Here is a 16,030-nt window from a genome sequence, read left to right on the forward strand (position 1 = left end):
ATCGGCATCCGCAACATCCCTGATTTTAACACATTTTTGTATTTAGAAATGTAACAATTAAGTAATAAAAAGACGGTAAAAACCTATTTCATCAATTATTTTTTAAATAATGTCTATCCAAAAGCTAATTGGCGGAACTGCCATAGGGATCATCATTCGCCGCGCCGATTATAGTTTAATATGGTTTAATATAGGTACATATTGTTATCTGTTTTCTTATTAAAATAAAACGATTTTAATCGTGTATAATTTGTAAGTACCTACCATATAAATTTTCTATATACATATAGTTGGTCAAGCAAATCTTCTCAGTAAATAAGAACAAAATAAACTATAATACTCATCCTTTTCTTTTGGGTGCTAGTACTAGTGTAAGACAAAGATAGACAGAGATTTCAAACATAGACAGAGAGAATCATACTCTCTGTCTATGTTTGAAATGAGAAGATAGTCCTTTGACAAACTATATCAATGTTTTGTAGCAAAAATAAACTCACTGTTTCTTTAAAGAGCGAAGGTAGAGTGTCTCAAACAGCGTCGTGACTTTGATATTTGATATGACATATGACTTCATGTTGACTTCAAACTCCTATGACATTGACACTTCTGAAGTTCTGACAGTTGTTATGTGTTATTCTTATTACCGAATCAACACATAATTCCGTTAATTAATAAATAAGTCATGCTTTTTTGAGCTTGAATTTTATTCATCAAGTAAAATTACTCAACTAAAATGTGGCAGTTGCTACAAACTCAATCAAGCCACTTAATGCGGCAAAGGTAAATGCCATAACCTATTCTAAGTGGTTACGTCGTGTTTTCTGCCTAAATGATCAATAATTGAATTAAATTCTTGTATTTTCAGGTTGTTACCAGTAAAGAACAGTTGTTACTTTACCAACTTGGTGAAGGAAAAGCCGTCAAACTTTGTGAGACGTTATTTTTCGGAAGCCAAAAATGCGACAGAAAAAAGTTCAAAGTCCGGTTTCCTATTGATTTGTAGCCCCTGGAAATTGTGTACAGGCGTTAGTTTAGGTTTAGGAGCGAAGTTATTGTTAAGTAATGGATCTGTGTTGTGTAAGGCACAACAGAACTCTAGGATAATACAACGGAGACCTAATATTAATGATGACAGTGCAAAGTTTGATTGGAGAAGATTATTTGAGTATCTACGGCCACACAAATGGTTATTAGTGGGTGCTATAGCGGTAAGTATCCCTTAAATTACATTATAAAAATAGCTAGTATAATTTTTGTTCCAGTTAAAAGATTTGTCCCTTTACATTTGCTTTAAAATATGTGTTTGGAAACATGTTTAAACATGTAACAACTCTTCAACATGTACAGTACATAATGTCTTCTAAGTAGGGCTGCAATCTGTCTGGGTTCCCTGGAATTTTTCTAGGTTAATAGCCCATCTTGGGTGCGGTTAAAATCATTATTTATGTCAATGGCAGTCAAGTGTGTGTGTATAGATGCCTGCCATATACAAAAACTTACTATTATATTTAAATACCTACACTATTAGTGTTGGAAAATTGGATTTAATTTGTTTCGTTATAAAATTAAATAAAACTAAACAAGTGCAAGTGTTTGAATAAAATGATAAAACATTATTTAAGTTAATAAGCACTGTACTTATTGGTATTCAATTCAATTCAGATATTTATTTAACTCGAATCATTTTGATCCATATAGTGTTAAAACCATGTGTTGTAGAAGGTTATAGAATCAAATCAAATTCCCTTAATTCCCGTGCCTCAAATTCAAATTATTGCCTTGAAGCTAATAATACCATTTTGTTTCCAGTCAGCATTAGCGGTAGCATTCCTAAATGTGTACATCCCAGCGATGTTGGGAGTGATCGTCAATGTCCTAGCGAACATGAAGAACAATCCGACAGCGGACTTCTTAGAAGAGATCAAATTCCCTGCTTTGAAGCTCATATCACTTTACATTGGACAGGTATAAAATGTTTTACTGTTTAAACACCATTCAGTAGATTTATTTCTTTCACGAGTCAATATTTTGAAATTAGCAGACCAATAGACCAATTTATGTATGTACATGTACAGTAGGGCAAAAGAAGTATAGCTAGATTTATATAGGCTCTACCCGCGACTTTATCTGCAATCTGCATGGAATGATGATGATGCTTGATAAAAACTATCCTATGTTCTTCCCCGGGCCTCAGACTATCACCATACCAAATTTTGATTTAAGTAGGTTCAGCGGTTTAAGCATGAAGAGGTTACACCCAGACAGACATAGATACTTTCACATTTATAATATTAGGGATTTAGTAATGGTAATAGTTTTTGAATACACTTATTATCTTGCAGGCAGCATTCACATTCATGTACATCCATTTATTGGCACAAGTTGGCGAGCGAGTGGCTTCACAGATGAAACAGGACCTGTTTGTCTCCATCCTTAACCAGGATTTGGCCTTCTTTGATCAGGAGAGGACGGGAGAGCTTGTCAATAGGTATGCCGTATTTTAGTAATTCTTGTTATTAGCGCCATCTATCGGTGAAGTGATGCACTACTTTGTATTGAGAGTAAAACCATCAACACCATTACTCCCATGTGAAAGTTCGTAAGTTCGCCGCTAGGTGTCGCTACTGTGTGTTAACACCATGAGTGTTGATTATTTTATCATTTTAAAAATATATACCAGTAACTATTTGGGACTTTTGTGTTATTTTTAGTTTATTTATTATAATTGAAACCGATTTTATGAAGTAAAATGCTAATATAATAGTTTTTTTAGCGTTTAAACTTCAAGAAACGTGTATCATACTAACGAAGTTTTGAGGTTCAGTTGGTATATATACAAACGGATGACCCTATTAAGTGTACTTGCTTCGGCAGTACATATACTAAAATTGGAACGATACAGAGAAGATTAGCATGGCCCCTGCGCAAGGATGACACGCAAAATCGTGAAGCGTTCCACATTTTTTGGACATTTACGGTTTGATTTTTATTTTCAGTAAAACAGCTGACTTGTTCTAAAAATACATTCTAAAGGTAGAGCTTGTAGCTCCTGAGACAAGGGGCCCGTTTATCAAAAGCTTGTAGCTTATAATAGAAGTGGAAGTCCCTTTTTGAAAGCTTTTCAGGGACTTTCACTTGTTTACAAGCTACAAGCTTTTGATAAACGGGCCCCAGCTCTTTCAATTTCTTTCGAATTTATACAAACAGTGAGTACTGGAAGAAGATTTTATATCATTTTTAACGCCATGTCTCACAATGAGGGCTACCGCATTTAATTTCGCCGCTAGGGGCGCTAGATGGGGTGATGGGGGTCAAAATGTCAAATCAAATGCATAGAAGTTTTGGGGGTTTCAAACTTTTCTATCGGGAATTTTCAGTCCTTATTCATAATTGTGGTAAATCTTTGTCCATCTTTGATTAACCATGGTAAACAATAGATATAGCTCAATAAATGTTAGTGGTTTAAAAAAAAGTGTCAACTAAAATATGTATATGCAAAATTAAACAGGTTGAAAAAATGGCACATTTAGACGTTAATATACGTTTGTGTATATTAGAACGTATTGATTTTATAAAAATAAGCATAGAAGAATTATGAGACATGTTTTTCTGGACCTACATCTACAGTGGCGCCAACTGGTGAGCACTGAGCACAAAAACAATAGCCCTCATTCTTTTATTACAAGAGTGCGGAGTTAAAAGCCAATGGTATGACAGGTTATCTTTAATATCATAGCTTCCGATACACGAATTATGACACTTCGCTCGATACAATTAATTCCCAAAGTAACCTCTAACTCGGACTTTTAATCCAACTTTACTGGGTTATTTATTATGTGATACTATAAACAAAAGAAGAAGAAAAAACAATCTTAACTTAAATAATAATTTCATAGCTTTCGAATTTCGATATTGTAGGATAACATTTTTAAAATAAATAAAAATCGACAAAATTCGATCGAAATTGACACTTGGCGGGCATGATCTTTCCCGTTCTTTCTTGCGAAATGTGACAGAGACAGCGGCAAACCGATGGAACGGCCTTAATGATAATTTTAGGTCTTGTCCGTGTTTATAGCCGGTTAAAACATGTCTGCATGTCATATTGTGTGTATATGTGTGTATGTCAGGTACTTGTTTTCAGGTTAACGGTAGATGTACAAGACTTCAAAAGCTCATTTAAAATGACGATTGCTGGAGGATTAAGGGCTTTAACACAGGTATGAATTCCATAATACACAACTATTAAGTCTATTAAATGCTTTAAAAACTTTTACTATGGGACCAACCCCGAAATCGCGAAAAAATTTTTACTCTCCCATAGAAAATGGACCAGCCAAAATGTATGAAACAGCCAAATTTTTTTCGCGAAATCGGGGTTGGTCCCATAGTAAAAGTTGCTCAGTATAATCCCAAAACCTTACTGGCAACGGGAATGCACTTATTTTTTAGCCACCGTGTATATTGTCCTCATAAGCCCAATGTTTATTACAATGTACACTTCCCTTTCAATCTAATTTGAACCTCTCATAAACCAAATAAAGTAGCATTTCTCTTGATTCATAGCCGGGTCCACACAAAGCGAACATACGCGCGAGGCAATTTCCTCGCGCACAAAACGGCCAGTGTAGACGTGCCTCGCGCGCACCGCCTCGCTAATAACCAAAAATCTTATCTAAATCTTGTTGTGTGCTAATTCACACACAACAAGATTCAGATTATAAATAGGAAACCTTACGAGGCCTTATACTTAGTCAAAATTCGTTGGTTAGAAGTTAAAACAAGACAAAACATAATTTTAATGAACTGTCAATAGGCATATTTTTTTAATAAAATAATTATGTTTCAGGTTGTCGGCTCAGCTGTGAGCTTGCTCGTCATATCTCCGCACCTAACGGGGCTGACTATGGTGTGCGTGCCGTCAGTCGTCATCGGAGGCACGTTCATCGGCTCCCTCCTGAGGAAGCTGTCCAGAGAAGCACAACAACAGGTTAACTTATTGAATCTATAGTTGTGTCAGTGAATTTCTTTTATTATTATTTCTGAACGCAACCTTTCTGGCGTGTTGATTTTGGCCGCGCGAAACGAAACGTTAAAACGTCATGTGTCATCTGTCATCCTGTCGATACGTGTCACAGAATAAGTAATAGTATTATCATACATAACGGCCACGCACCGCCCCGCCCCGACTCGAATTACCTCGCCCCGCGACAGCAGATTGACGGCCGTTTGCCGGCCGCTCAGTACTATTTTTAAGCAACTTACTCACACTATGACGTATGATGCGTGTACAGACGTGCCGTTCACACATAGAAACGCAAGTGATTTTTGATGTATAGCGTGTCCGCCCTGTGGTTGTGTTCAAGGTAGGTTCAGCGGTGAGTGTGCTCGTCATATCTCCGCAGTCTCCGCACCTAACGGGGTTGACTCTGGTCTGGTATGAGTGTCTTAGGTGGTCATTGGAGGCACTTTCATTGGATCGCTGTTGAGGAAACTTTCAAGGGAGGCACAGCAACAGGTACTTGTTGAATCTATAAGCACAAAATAAATAATAGTACCTAATTACAACGCACGAAATTCAAAACCGATACCGTTAACGGTCAGGCTAAACTTAATTGAGCATTCTTAAAATAGATAAAACATCTTTGTAAATAAGTTTAAAAGACTAACTATAGACTAGACAACAACTTTTCAGATAGGTATTATTCTCCCAGCGCCCTCTACATTGAACAATTGGCAGTTTTAACACCAGTAAAACCACAGCGTTAATACAGTATAGATTAGATTAGATTAGATTAATTTATTTCTTATTGGGAATTACATGATATTTAACAATGTCACAATGTATCTAAATAACATGAACTCACAAAAAGATCGTCAAATTGTATAAAATAATAATTCAGTAAAATAATTAAAAAATAAATAAAAACAAACAAGTCATAACAAAATAAAAAATTAAAAGTCAAATACAGTGAGATAAAATGTCAGAAAGTAATGATAGTTATACTAAACACAATGTCAAAAATTATTTCTTCAGAGTATAAATAAGCGGTCAAAATATATATATTGCTAGGGCACCCTAGTTAATATGATGTCAGAATTAATAATAGTATTGCAAAGTCAAATTAAAATAAAATTCTAATTAACAAAGTAACTAAAACAATAAGAAATAAAAAACAACAATAGAACATAAAAATAACAATGTCAGATTAAATTATTATAGAAAAAATATTATACATTTTAATCGCGTTTCAAGTTTGTGTATTCTTTAACAGAATACAGCGATTTTGTTAATAACATTTCTTTGAGTCGGCGTCCAAAAATATCATCAGAGGTTTCGTTTCTGAGACTAGCGGGTAGGCGTTCATAGAATGCAGGGCCGATTACGCGCGGTGATTTGTCGAGCAGCGCCAGTCTACGCCGCACAGGCAGCAGGCGCCCGGTCTGGCGGGTTATTCTGCACGAGTTATTTGACCGTTTGAAACTGTCTATATTACGGCGTGTGAACATTATGATTTCGTACACATATAGCGAATAGTGTGTCATAATGCTATATTTTTTAAAAAGGTCTTTGCACGAGTACCTCGAGTTTACACCTGCTAATACGCGTATGGCTCGCTTTTGCAATTTAAACACTCTGTCAGAATGTGTTGAGTTGCCCCACAGAACGATACCATAGGACATAAGTGAAAAGAAATAGGCATAATAGATTTGGAGCAATGCGTCACTGGAGACAACTGGCTTTAGTTTGCGCAGTGCGAATACAGCACTGCCCAGCCTTTCGCACAAGTTGTCAACGTGCCCCTTCCACTTCAGACCACTATAGACGTAGAGTCGCGATAAAATCTGTGACTTCATCACTAGATGATTTCGCACGCACACAAATTCACTTTTTAGTGTTCAACTACTCTGCTACCAGCGCTTACTCTCTTCACGACTAGACTTAGCGGTAGCCCTCGAGTTATCAATGTGTGTAAGTCGTACATAAACACGAGGAAATCGGTGTGTTATGAAATCACAATTTTATTTTAGCGATCTTACAATTATTATTCAACTCTGTGTTACTCTGATCTACAGATAGAGAAAGCGACGCTAGTAGCAGAAGAAGCGATATCCAACGTGCGTACAGTCCGAGCATTCGCCGGCGAAGACAACGAAGCCCGAATGTTCGCGCGCGAATGCGACGCCGCGGCCGAACTGAGTACGGAGCTCGGGCTGGGCGTAGGGCTGTTCCAAGCTGGCACGAACTTGTTCCTGAACGGGTCAGTACACGCACTTTAGAACTTTGGATAGTGAAATTCTCTTAAAAAGATTCGGAAGTTGTTTAAGATACCGGCAAGCTCGGCCGAATTTCACCTTCTCATACAAACGGAGTTTCATTCTCATTTTAAAACTACGTGTTGGATTGTAACGAAACTTTGCACATACAATGACATGAGGTATATCTAGCTCTGAAATTAGTTTATATAGTTCCAGTTTATAAAACAAACGAAATAGAGCAAAAACAAGTTTTGTATGAAAAACTTAAATTCACTGTATTTTTTTACTATGGTATTTGAAGGTACATAAACTAATTACAGACATAGACCTAGATTATTTTTTATTTATTTATTTAATCTTTATTGCACAAAAGAAAAACCTTACAGTACAAAAGGCGGATTATAAAAGCGTATTAAGTTAAGCCAGACAGCGTATTAACCGGGAATTTAAAGGGATCAGTGTAGGTAGTGAAACCCGCTTAAGAAGATTTTGAAGGTGGGAAGAAGCGTCTTAAGCGGGAAACAAGAATTTCCCCAAAAAATAACACCATCTATGTCTGCACAGACTTGGCAAGTAACATAGTGTAGCAGTGCCACCATAAACGTAAAATTAATATGAAAATATTACGTTTATTTTATCACTTTGTCGCTATAAAGTCCGTGGAAGAGTTATTTAAGCATGAACTGTTTTTATATGTATTTATCTTTTGTCATTTTCTGTTTCAGAATGGTCCTAGCCACAATGTTCCTCGGCGGTCATCTCATGGCCAACGGCCAGATGTCAGCTGGTGACGTCATGGCTTTTCTAGTCAACGCCCAAACTGTTCAAAGATCCGTCGCACAGCTCTCCTTGCTGTTTGGATCAGTTGTGAAAGGAGTAAGCGCCGGTGGCCGCGTGTTTGAGGTGAGACCTTATGTTAAAGATGCTAGAGTAGGTTTTTCAATGCAGTTTCAATACCAACAGAGATGTCATGGCTTTTCTAGTCAACGCTCAAATTGTCCAGCGATCCGTTGCACAACTCTCCTTGCTGTTCAGTTCAGTTGAGAAGGGAGTAAGCGCCGGTGGCCGCGTGTTTGAGGTGAGACCTTATGATTAGGTCCTTAGAGTTGATTTTTGAATGTAGGTACACCGATGGCCATCGTTGATGTTATCAGCTTCTCTAGTCAACGCTCAAACTGTCCAGAGGTCCGTTGCACTCTCTGCACTCTTTGCTATTTGGTTCAGTCGTGAAGGGAGTAAGCGCCGGTGGCCGTGTTTTTGAGATGAGACTTTATGCCTATGAAATTAAAGTCGACTCTTCCATGTAAATCAATGGCCAGATATGATATATGTATTTCCAGTACATATACTACTTTACCGCACTAGTGCGATAATTAGCAAATTACGCAACTATGTCACAAATTTAAAGGGCCATAGTTACTGTAAAACGTTGTACGATACATGTGCGAATAGGTAATTCGCAACTCCCTTCGGTCGTGTTTTAATTTATCGCCACTCGTTTCGAATTTCCTATTTTTCGCACTTGTATCGCAATGTACTATTAGTATCCAATTTCTCTTATACCTATTGTAAACATTTCTCGCACCTATTATTATTTTATCTCTGTATGACCCAAAGATTAGCTGGTAGAGAATGTCTTCTGGCATTAAGTCCGTCTTTTGTACAACTTCTACTGTGCAATAAAGTTTAAATAAATAAATAAATATCGGTGATGATAACGTCACATATCATAAGCCTTTCACGAAAGGCATTCGCCTTTCTTCGTTATCGTTTGTAAAATTGAAAAGGGAGTAAGCGTCGGTGGTTAGTATGGTACTTGCTCAAAATGATTCCTTTAGCTCAATTTATCACACTACTAGCTTTTTCCCGCGACTTCATCTGCTTGTTAGTAATTTGGGTAGCTTTCTTTAATCCAATCTGCTTTTTATCGATTCCCCATACAAACTTCCACCCCCCTTTTCAATCCCTTTAAGGATGACTTCTGGGATAAAAACTACCCTATGTCCTTCCCCGGGACTCAAACTATCTCTATATCAAATTTCAACTAAATCGGTTCAGCTGTTTAAGCGTGAAGAGGTAACAGACAGACACACTTTCGCATTTATAATATTAGTATGGATGTTTTTGAAGACAAAATCAGAAGTATACTATCGTTTATCATATTATGATTTCTTATTGTTTAGAATTTATATGGTTTCATAACCTAACACTTATATTCTTTTCAGTACATTAACAAGGAACCAAAAATGGACACTTCAGGCACGAAAGTGATCAAATACCACGAGTTTCACGGAGACATCGAATTTAAGGACGTCACATTCGCTTACCCAACTCGGCCTGAAGCGGTAAGAGAAACCTAGAAACAGAGACAAAGGTAAACTGAAATAAATGTCATATACGAAGGAAAAAATGACCAAAGCCTCCAATGTCCAGAGCTGGAATCGAACCAGCGTACCCCGTTTACCGGACAGGTGCCTGAACCGCTCGGCTATCCGGCCACGGTGGCATGGGTCGAAATTTCCAAGAATATGACAATTTCCCGAAGGCTTGTGGCGCCCCCTGGCCATCTCTAAGGTAGAACAGTATTCCAGCTCTGGACACTGGAGGCTTTGGTCATTTTTTCCTTCGTATATGACATTTATTTCAGTTTATAGTTTAAATAGTAGTGTGTCTACTTGAAAAAACACAAATTACAATATTTTCATAGAAAATAATTTAATTTGTTCTTAGAGACAAAGGTGTGCTAAAGTAATGCAAATATTGTACTTCAAGAAAACTCAAATAGATGGCATTGTACGGTGCTTTAAAATCTGTGGTATCTGGATTAATTCTCAACCAAAAATATAAAATAATATTCTTATTGTAAATTACAGATAGTTCTGAAGAATTTCAATTTGAAAATACCGGCGGGAAAAACTATAGCCATCGTCGGTACATCGGGCAACGGGAAATCTACCATAGCCGCTTTGCTTGAAAGGTACGGATACTGTCATATATCTATAAAACATACAAAACGGCCTCAAAATCTACTTTACCGCTTTATAAATTACATCTATAAAACAGGGAATATTACGCGAAATTCTGCGCAGGGGGCGCCACTACCACAATCTGAGGGTCTATCGCGAAACAAGAAATATCGAAATTTCGTTATCTAACATCTCTGTCACTTGCATATTAGAGCGATAAAGAGGCAGATAGCGAAATCTCGAATTCGCGTTTCCCGGTAGGTTCTCTGTAAACAAACAGCCTTGATGCATCAATGTCATATTTTATTATCTCTGAAAACTTGTCAAAAACTGTTACAGGCACAGTAGGTATGTATAAGTTACTCTATGGTCTACTAAAGGGGCTGGTGCTGCACTCTGGTGGCAAAACATTGCAGTAATACCCCCTAGTTTCTAAGCTCATAACTAGCGCTCAAATTGCTAAATTCGCCCAAAATAATTAGCCATATATTTGGTGTATTCCCATTTGTCTCTCATGTATCCGCGGCGGGGCTAAATAGAAATTCAACATTTTTTTTTATTTACATAATGATTACAAGCGGACTATTTTTTCAGATTCTACGACGTAAACGAAGGCCAAGTCACCATAGACGGCATAGACATCAGGGAAATGGACGCCAAGTGGTTACGCGGTCGCGCCCTAGGCCTGATCAGCCAAGAGCCGGTGCTGTTCGCTACAAGTGTGAGGGAGAACATCCGATATGGCCGCCCAGAGGCCAGCGATGATGAGGTAATCTAAAGAAAACCAGCCAAGTGCGAGTTGGACTCGCGCACGAAGGGTTCCGTACCATTACGCAAAAAGCGCAAAGATATCACGTTTTTTGTATGGGAGCCCCACTTAAATATTTATTTTATTCTGTTTTTAGTATTTGTTATAGTGGCAACAGAAATACATCATCTGTGAAAATTTCTACTGTCTAACTATCACGGTTCATGAGATACAGCCTGGTGGCACAGATAGACAGAAGGACGGACAGCGAAGTCTTAGTAATAGGGTCCCGTTTTTACCCTTTGGGTACGGAACCCTAAAAACTACAAAATACACAATCTAATTGTATATTAAACTACACTGAAAAGTGCACAATATTCATATTCATATTCATATTTGTACCTATATATTCATAATAATTCGTATTACACTATACCACAGAACATATAATGTTTCTTATACTCTGTCTGTCAGTCTTACCAGTAGGTGGTTCTGTACATGTTTTTCAATCGTGGCTGAATGTCAGATGGGTTTGTGCTTTCGATGATTAACCTGTCAAAAAACGACAATTTATGGCGGACGAATGTTTGAAATGCCAACGTGATGAAAAACATTGTGTGTAACTCCGAGGGGAGGGTCGATTGTGTGAAACTCGAGTCTTTATTCATACCTATATATCTTTATTGCGTCCATGTTAATTTTTACATAGGATGGTATTGAAACATTATAAAGTCGGTACATGGTACCCTGTTAGGGCATGGCAATATAATCTTAATACTTAATTCATTCCAGCCTGCGGATGTCGTGAATAACCTCGTTTCCAATATTTCACTTGCCCCCCTCTTTTGTATAAACTTGTATAAATTTGTATGTTTTGTTTCTTTTGTATTTTGTGTCTTTTGTATGGTGGTATCGCCATGATGCTGAATAACCGGCCCGCCTAATGTTAAACAGCCACCGCAGCTTTTTGGAGCTTGCAATTCTAGATTTTAGTGCAGCTAGCTTCTGAATTCCTTATTCTAGGTGTTAAAATGTTGGCCCCGAAATGATTTAGAATGAATGTTGTCTCTTTCTCTGACCCGATATTGCGTCGTTGGGCTGCTTACCCCCTTAATCATAAAACTTTACGGGTCTGATTTAGTTAAGTTATGTTTTATCCCTTTCTTACAAATACATAAGTCAAAATGACAGATAAAGACAAACGATTCATAGCTAATTCAGGCCAGTAACGCGTTTATGAATAACGCTATTAAAGTTTATTTTTGTTTTAGGTATATCGCGCGGCCATGACAGCAAACGCCCACGATTTCATCCTCGGCTTCCCCGCCGGTTACGACACGATGGTGGGAGAGAGAGGCATGTCGCTCAGCGGCGGGCAAAAGCAAAGGATAGCGATAGCGCGCGCTGTACTGAAGAACCCGCCTGTTATAATACTGGATGAAGCCACTAGGTAAGAGACGGCACGATGTTAGACAGAGATGTAGGCACACTATTGATAGCGAACGCTCAGGATTTCATCCTCGGCTTTCCCGCCGGCTACGACACGATGGTGGGAGAGAGAAGCATGTCGCTCAGCGGCGGGCAAAAGCAAAGGATAGCTATAGCGCGCGCTGTACTGAAAAACCCTCCTCTTATAACACTGGATGAGGCCACTAGGTAAGAGACGGTACGATGTTAGAGAGAGAGATGTAGACACACTATTATCACAATTTCTGGGATATCTGGGGGCACGGTAGTGCCCCTGCCAAGACGAGCAAAGCGAAGCGCAAGGGCACTACCTACCTTTTCTAGAAGCGCTTCGTCGTTTTTTTGAACCCTCATAACTTGGGTTTGGATTACACCAGATAAACAAAATTCTCGGGATATGATGCCAATAGTGGACTTATTAAGCATAAACATTTTCAATTGCATAGCTCTTATACTTTAGATTTTATTCATATCTAAAAAGCCCCGATTTCGTCACTCACTCACTCACTTATCAAAACCTTTACTTTTTTCCTTTTTGCGAGTTAAAAAAATACTTAAATTTTGAAAGTTTCAAGTCCTGTATTTTTGTATTATTTCCATATATTATTTTAATATCTACATTATTATGATAAATTACTCATTTGCTATCTATGTTACTAGATTTTGTTATAAAATTCAACATGTGTCATCATCCCTATTGTCTAGCTATCACGGTTCATGAGATACAGCCTGGTGACAGACAGAGGAGCCTTAGTAATAAGCAAAGATAGATATAACTCCGTAATAGATGTATACAGTCTAAGGAAAAAACGTGCCTCGAAAATTAAGAAAATTTGATTCTCGTTCAGAGGGCGCTACTAGCTTTGGCTTACTGTCGTATAGATGGCGTTGACGGTTTCGTTTGTTATTTAACAATTTTAACGCATATCCTTGAAAGAACATGGGTCAAAATTATAAAAATAAGTAATGCAAATAAAAAAAATCATTTATCCATATTTAAATACATTTTATCGTATTTTTATAAATATTTATTTTTAGTTTTAAAGTGTGTCGACAGATGGCAGTGAATTTACTGGGGTTACAAAATTTACTATGACAGTACCGCTCTAGTATAAGTTACTCTATGGTAATAAGGCCCCGTTTTTACCCTTTGGGTACGGAACCCTAGAAAATACCATTTTGTATTTCCTTTTTCAGCGCTCTAGACTCCGCCAGTGAGAAAGTAGTCCAGACAGCACTGGAGACTGCTTCGAAAGGACGAACGTCGCTCGTGATCGCCCACAGACTGTCAACTGTCATGAATGCTGACGTTATAGTTGTTTTGAATCGAGGGAAGATCGTCGAGGTACGAATTTATTTAATAAGTCCCCGGCAAGCTCGGCCGAATTTCACCTTCCCATACAAACGGTTTAGTTCTCATTTTTAAACTACGCGTTGGATTGTAACGAAACTTTGCACATACAATAGGTATATAATTCTAGGTCTGTAATTAGTTTATATAGCTCCAGTTTATAAAACAAACGAAATAGAGCAAAAACAAGTTGTTGCCGTACAATATTTTTTTCTAAATATAATATAAGGAATCGAATGGTACCATTATTTTGTATTTTTTTTTTATTATTCCCATATACTTTGTAAATTCCGACTTATTGTGATAAATTGCTCATTTTCTATCTATTTAACTAGATTTAGTTATACAATTCAACAACAACAACAACAAGCCTATTGTGTATGGTTTTATGTTAATTATGTTTATGTTTTATTTTTCAGATGGGAACCCACGATCAGCTGAAGAAGCAGAAAGGTTTCTACTGGAATCTGATCAAACAACAGGATCAGGATGCAGAAAGCAGGTCCTTATGAGAACAAGCACAATAACCTTAATATGAGGTATTTTCTATAAAAAGGTACCTTATTGTCGATGGCGCTTACGCCATTATTAACGATGCTCCGATATGAATACAATGCCACGCGACGCTGTGCGGCGTAAGCGCCATCGACAATAAGGTCCCTTTTCATAGAAAATGCCCCATATTAGGTACAGGTCTTTTTCCATAACTTTATTATTATTTATTATGATACTTTGAAGTGGTCCTCATCATCTTCCTCGCGTTGTCCCGTCATTTGCCACGGCTCATGAGAGCCTGGGGTTCGCTTGGCAACTAATCCCATGAACTGGCGTAGGTACTAGTATTTACCAAAGCGACTGCCGTCTGACCTTCCAATCCAGAGGGGAAGCTAGGCCTTATCGGGATGTCTGGTTTCCTCACGATGTTTTCCTTCACCGAAAAGCGACTGGTAAATATCAAATGATATTTCGTACATAAGTTTTCGTACGAGCCGGGGTTTGAACCCGCGACCTCAAGATTGAAAGTCGCACACCCGGTAAGACTCCACCAGCGCTTCACTTTGAAGTGATCCTAACATTATTTATTCCATAGTTATTACGATTTATGACCTATAAATGTAGTAAATATTATTAGAAAACGAAGAAAAGCTACACAAATATGTCTCAAAACTGTAAAATCTGTAGTTAATAGATATTTGATAAAGTTAATACTTATTCAATATCACATAATAATGTTTTTATTTAGTTTTGTCCCTTATTTATTTATTATGTATAAGTAAACCAATTAGCTTTGTGTTTAATTATAATATCACTTTTCGGCTGTGAAAGTATTTATTTTGAAGGTATGTTGCATTTTGAATTATTTTTATTACCTTTGTACTATCTGTTCATTTCCACATCCAAAGTATTTTTTTTTATTACCTGGCTTAGAATTTTACTCTATGCATTTTACACAATGTAACGAGTTGTCTACAATTTTTGCTGAGTAACTCCGCTGATATCCCAGGTAGCATTTATACGTCATTATGACGTCCATTTCGTCATTATGACGTATAAATGACGTCATTATGACGTCGCTGACGTCATTGCTACCTGGGATGCCACACCAAGCATAACACCTGCTACTGTAGTATCCCTTGGAAAAGTATTTTCAATTGCGTGACAATTTGCTAACATAATATTCGAATTAGTTTTGTAATGGTTGCCTTATATAGCTGTTATCCTTGATGAAACAGTATTTCGCGAAAAGTGTTATAACTGGCTTCATGCATGAATAATATTTTGTTATTTTTGTTTAATAATCACGTTTACCAACACAAAATTATACATTTTGGCGCAGCAGTTAGCGAGATGACGTCACAGCGAGCACGCATTTTGTATGGAGCGTTTTCACTCGCGGTGCGCGCTTCACATCGACATTTGCAATTTGAAAGATTCTCTCTATATAGGTAGATATTGGGGTCCCTTTGTTTGACATAATTATTGAGTCATAATGTAATGAGTGTCATTAGTCATAATTCTGAAACCGTTAATTTTCGGGATTTTCCTAAGGTTATCCTATATGTAGGTTAGGTTTATTTTATGGCAGTCCTGTAAAGTTACGCGTTTCTGAGAAAAAAAACAAATTATGACTAACGAAAATGCGGACAAACAATACGTACATTACGACTTAAAACTTTATGGGAAACAATAGAGACCCGGTAGATATCACTTATTAGAAAAATTTGAGTCTCACGGGAA

At 37.4% G+C, this 16,030-nt stretch overlaps 1 protein-coding gene and 1 non-coding gene across 2 annotated transcripts; both read left to right on the forward strand.

Moving 5' to 3' along the window:
- Window positions 1-643: 643 nt before the first annotated feature.
- LOC134749200 (mitochondrial potassium channel ATP-binding subunit) lies at window positions 644-14,969 on the forward strand. Its single transcript, XM_063684064.1, has 14 exons — window positions 644-780; window positions 866-1,208; window positions 1,810-1,965; window positions 2,343-2,488; window positions 4,145-4,220; window positions 4,850-4,990; window positions 7,078-7,262; window positions 7,986-8,163; window positions 9,486-9,605; window positions 10,134-10,237; window positions 10,821-10,995; window positions 12,246-12,424; window positions 13,639-13,786; window positions 14,212-14,969. Exons 1-14 carry the CDS (start codon window positions 734-736, stop codon window positions 14,302-14,304), a joined length of 2,091 nt encoding a protein of 696 aa, XP_063540134.1. The 5' UTR covers window positions 644-733; the 3' UTR covers window positions 14,305-14,969.
- On the forward strand, window positions 2,859-2,965 carry LOC134749795 (U6 spliceosomal RNA). Its single transcript, XR_010128519.1, has one exon. It is a non-coding gene; the product is annotated as a U6 spliceosomal RNA (small nuclear RNA).
- Window positions 14,970-16,030: the final 1,061 nt, after the last annotated feature.

The sequence above is a fragment of the Cydia strobilella genome, chromosome 18 (assembly GCF_947568885.1).
Source record: "Cydia strobilella chromosome 18, ilCydStro3.1, whole genome shotgun sequence".
NCBI classification, from domain to species: Eukaryota; Metazoa; Arthropoda; class Insecta; order Lepidoptera; family Tortricidae; genus Cydia; species Cydia strobilella.

Excerpts from the sequence above, each read along its gene's own strand:
- LOC134749200 (XM_063684064.1), top strand. The coding sequence starts at position 734 with ATGTGGCAGTTGCTACAAACTCAATCAAGCCACTTAATGCGGCAAAG. Across the intron at positions 1,209-1,809 it reads TATTAGTGGGTGCTATAGCG|TCAGCATTAGCGGTAGCATT; the intron begins GTAAGTATCCCT and ends TTTTGTTTCCAG. Across the intron at positions 1,966-2,342 it reads TATCACTTTACATTGGACAG|GCAGCATTCACATTCATGTA; the intron begins GTATAAAATGTT and ends ATTATCTTGCAG.